General features: G+C 36.7%; 1 protein-coding gene across 2 annotated transcripts in view; it reads right to left on the reverse strand.

Annotated features, from left to right (window-relative positions):
* Positions 1 to 3,170: 3,170 nt before the first annotated feature.
* Positions 3,171 to 4,827, reverse strand: part of smim22 (small integral membrane protein 22) — a 2,895-nt gene continuing 1,238 nt past the window's right edge. Inside the window, exon 3 of one of the 2 annotated variants that reach the window (XM_014025583.1) lies at positions 3,171 to 3,466. In XM_014025583.1, coding sequence (XP_013881037.1) covers positions 3,416 to 3,466 — 51 coding nt within the window. In that variant the 3' untranslated portion in view covers positions 3,171 to 3,415. The remainder of the gene's footprint in view (positions 3,467 to 4,827) is intronic. The other variant, XM_014025584.1, reaches the window with a different exon arrangement.

Raw genomic sequence — 4,827 nt, forward strand, 5'->3', positions numbered from 1 at the left:
CTTCAGGGCTAGTGATGTTTCAAGTGGTAAGATTATGAGCTTTAATAAGTAAAATTATCCCAGCTACAATGACAGACAACAAATATTACATTTATAGTATAACAACTAAAACCATTTTTGACGCCGCCACCGCAGTTTGTCCTTCATGAGCCTTCGTAGACAAGATGGTGGTGCAAGATGGCGGCTGCCTTTTGTGGYGACCCGCAACCATGGAGATATAAACAGCTTTTTATAAGATAAAAATAATACAACAAGGTCTTTGTCTGCAATGATTGGACATGTTTTTTATTATTGTCATTAGTGATTGTCTAAATTTCGGCTAAAAGAATTGACAAAATCCTACACACTGTGCCTTTAAGTGACGAGACTGACGGCCTCTGCTTTTTGCGACAGAAACAAAACAAACTCTGCAAACATTTTGAAGACTTCCTCTCGAATGYTGTTCACCAACAGGCTCGGCCTATTCAGCTTTAGTGACTGAAGTCATCATCAAACTTCATTATGTAAAGTTAACATGAAACATTCCCAGCTGTGAGGGAACACAATAAAACATTCCTGACAGTGACTGGAGGATACAGGAAGTACGTCTCCTGTTTCAAACCCGTCTGTGATACACTACAGAGGCTCAGGTTTGCACAGCAGCTGAAATCATCACAAGGTTCTGATCACAGTGTTCTGATCATATATGAGAGGGTTAGAACCTGGTTTGCTGACACTAGACCTCTGCTGGCCCCTTTATTAGCTCCACTGTTCTGGGTTGTACCTGCTTTTACCATCAGGACTGCTTGAAAATACTTTGTGACAGCAAGTGAAAAAACAAATCCTCAGACGTGGCTCCCTATGAACATAACAGTATCACAGTTGCTGATGTGAATATTCTGTTCCAGTACGTCTCAGAGGTGACTGGATTGAGATCTGGTGACTGCGAAGGAGAGCTAGATCCATTAATTGGCCGACATTTGTTACTTTAAAAAAAATCTGTAATCAGCCATGCTTTTGTATATTTTAACTAATTACCAGGGATGAAGATGAAACTGCAGCAACTGTGACAACACATTTACAGTTTAGTTTTTTTTTTTTTTTTGGCACTTTTTCTTTTTCAGTGTCCAAGTGTCTCCAAGTGTTTTTAAACACATAGGTATTTGATGAATGGAAAATGCATATTGGCCAGAATTTCAAAAACAAAAGGTATGAGTCATCAGTTGCCCTAATTTCTAAAGATCAGCATCAGCCAGAGGAAAACTCATTTCGGGGGATTTCTGCTGCGAAGACAGTTCAGTAAATCCAGACCATCTTTAATGGTCCAGTTATGGTGAGCCCGTGTGGACGGTCTTCTCAGTTTCCTGTTCCTGACTGACACGAGTACCCGCTATGGTCTTCTGTTGCCTCAGGTTGGATGTGTTGTGTGTTCAGAGATGCTGTTTTGCAGACGTGTTTGTAACGTGGTTGTTTGAGCCAACCGTCTTGGCCTTTTGCATCGACAAGGTGTTTTTATCCACCCAGCTGACACTGGATATTTTCTTATTCAGACCATTCTCTTTTAAACTCAAGTTATAGTTGTGTAGGTCAGCAGTTTCTGAAACACTCATGGCTTATGCATATTTTTAGAGATCAGAGCAGCTGATGGCTGATATAATACTGATTTATGAGAGCTAATATGTAGTTTTCATTTACCTAAATAAAACAATATTTAAATTAATGTATTTTTAGCTAATCTTAAAATAATTTGTATACTTAAACAAACATATTGCGTATAGAACATCCTTGGGCTGCAGGTATTGCTGGTTGTTAGTTTTTTTTTTTTTTTTTTGAAGTGGCTAATATGGTTGATTAAAATCAGTCGACTGTTTAATCGCTCTGTTTCTAACCCAGATCTGGTACCAATAACTACGCCACATTCAAATTCATTTCAATTGCCTTTCTTTCCCCCATCCTGATGCCTGGTTTGAACTTCTCCACATCCAGATGGCTAAAGGCATTAAGCTGCTGTCATGTGATTGGTTGATTAGTTATTTGTGTTAACATGGATAAGTGGCTGGCAGGTTTATATAAGATCATTACAGCTTTAAGTCAAATATCAGTTTAACAGGAGCTGTTTGATGAATCACACGGTGCAAGCAGCAGGTGGGAAAAAAACACTGAGCACATTTACCCCCATTGTTGGGATTGGCATCACAATACTTTTAACTGATTTATAAGCTACTTGTCTAATCTTTTTGTTTCTTTTGCTTTATGCTTGTATTTATTATGCTTCCTATGTTGGTTTGTTGTATTTGTGAACCAAACACTAAACCAAGCTTGAACAAATGGCTTCATTCCATTGAGTGTTAATGTTTGAAATGCTGCCTGTAACATAAAATGTGGAAAATGACTTATCTGTGCAATAAAGTTACAAATTAACCTGTTTGTGTTCTGTTTTTTCTTCCTGCTCAGCCAGTTTTACAGCTGTCGAGCTAAAATTTGGTGTGGTAGTAGCTGAGTCATTCACAACACATCCTCAACACTAACAGATTGAACAAGATCTTATATTTTGCACAACAGCCTTTTTAAAGTTGATCATAGTCCAGAGATGGGTAGGACAATATTAACAATGGAGTCTTGTGAGTAACTTGATTTGTCTGAGAACCTTTGTAATAGGATCCACATTAATGATTTTCATACTTTGTACTGGATTTGCTCAACCATGTTTGAGTCCAGTTCAAGGGTTTGTGTGTTGAAAAACAGGAATAAGTGGTGTCCAATCCTGTTAGACAGCCACAATCCTCTATGATGTAGGGGTTTCGCTGCTCTTCAGCACATCTTCAGTTTGTGCAGAAGCCTTTATTCAAAATAAGGTGTCAAAAAAAAAAAAAAAAAACAGGATAATGGCTTTTCAGGACCAGGATTGGACACCTATTAATATTTTTCACATCTCTTTCATTTTAACTGTGACACATTTGTTAAGGGGTTTTGTGTTTTCTTACATGTTTATCTGTGAGGCCTGAAAGAAACTCTTCTTTTTCCAAAACAAGAAACTATGCAACAGTAAATCACTGACAAATTTGTTATCTGCAGAACTGATACACCTGATTGGACGTTGGTGATAAGGTTCAGTTTGGTAATCTAAAAAACTAAGCACATGATACATTTAACACATTCGGACGTAACTCAAGCAAACATGAAACAATGAGTCATTTGTGAAATTTTTATTTAAAACATTTTAAATAAACATCCTTCTAAAAAAATAATGTGCACAAATCCACGCAGGTCTATCTAAAAACAGTACTGAGATTGAACAAAGAAAACAAGATCATGTGTCAGCAACTATTAATGTGCAAATAARAACTTCTGGATCACAGCTGGGAAATCTCAGGATTACAGTTCAGGTTTTGGCACAGAAGCTGGATGACTCCTTCGCTCAGACCAGGTCCCGTCTTCAGGGCTCCAGACTCATGTTGTCTACACCAACCTTCCTTCTCTGAATCTGCTGAGGAGCACAAAGAAAAGTTCACTCACTGCGGCAAACTGTTCACATCTGGTGCTTTCTTTACATATTGGACTGTGATCAAACAGCACTAAATACAAGCATGAACTCCCTCAGTGTATACTGAACACCACCTGCAGTTGTCTGGACCCCTTTTTATCAATAAATTGTTTTTGGACCTACTGTGAGCTATAGAGTGGTATGTTGCATTAGATTATTATKTTATTGCATATTAAGCTTCACTCAGTTTGGTTCTGTCTGCTCCAAATATGTAATTTCTAACACCCCAATGAGTTTATTCAGAAAAGCTGTACCGATCAGAGGTGAGGACTCGAGTCAATAAGATAATGACTTCAGACTTGAAAAAATGTTCAGAGACTTGTGACTTGATAAGGAATTTACACCGATGATTTGAAACTTGAATTGGACTTGATCCTGTTTGCTTGAAAAGACTTGATGTTTTACCAAAAACCTCAAATTTAAAAACCATTATTTAAGAAGTGGGCCCTATTAATTAATTTCACGCATTCTGTATTAACAAATGCAGACTGTCCATCTTGTTTTACACTCTGTACATATGTGTGCGTGAGCATCAGCACAGCAAATCAAATTAACTTGCTTTTTAAAACGGCAAAATTATAGTTTAAAAGGAAGACATTTCTGCRGCTAAGTTTATTTGAACTGTGCAGAGATGCAATTGTAAAATGAATTTTTAAATACTTCATAAGTGCTGCATGTTTCATCCCAATTTGAGATAAATACATTTTAAAAAGAGCACATGGTCTATTACTTACATTTAACATATCTGCAGAATTTACTAAAAACAAAAAGACTTGAAAGAACTTGAAATTTTTAGTTTCAAACTTGGGACTTGATAGTTACCTGTCTCGAAACTTACTTGAGACTAGAAAAATAATGACTTGGTCCCACCTCTGATRGTGATTACTGCAGACAGGCAATACATTCATAATAATAATTTATTATTAATGTGATAAATCCACTGACAAACACTTGGCGTTGGTCTGTACCGCCCCATGACTGTAAAACAGGAATCACTAAAACTCATTCTATTCAAAATATTCTAAATAGTTGGAAACACCGAACAAAACAATACATTGCAAATAAGCAAATTACGTTGTTTATATAGAGGAACTAGTTTGTGTGGTGACCTGATAGACCAGCCGTGCCTACTATGTTATTAGTGAAATAAATAGTGTCTCTTTTGTCTGTCACCCTCTCACCATTATGGAGAGCCGTTTCATTCAAAATACAATAAATAAATAAAAATAAAACAATTAAAGTGTTAATAAATATCCCTTCAAATACATAAATGTCCCCATGAAATAAAACTAAATTAATATATT

This window comes from Austrofundulus limnaeus, unplaced genomic scaffold (genome assembly GCF_001266775.1).
Source record: "Austrofundulus limnaeus strain Quisiro unplaced genomic scaffold, Austrofundulus_limnaeus-1.0 Scaffold486, whole genome shotgun sequence".
Classification (NCBI taxonomy): Eukaryota; Metazoa; Chordata; class Actinopteri; order Cyprinodontiformes; family Rivulidae; genus Austrofundulus; species Austrofundulus limnaeus.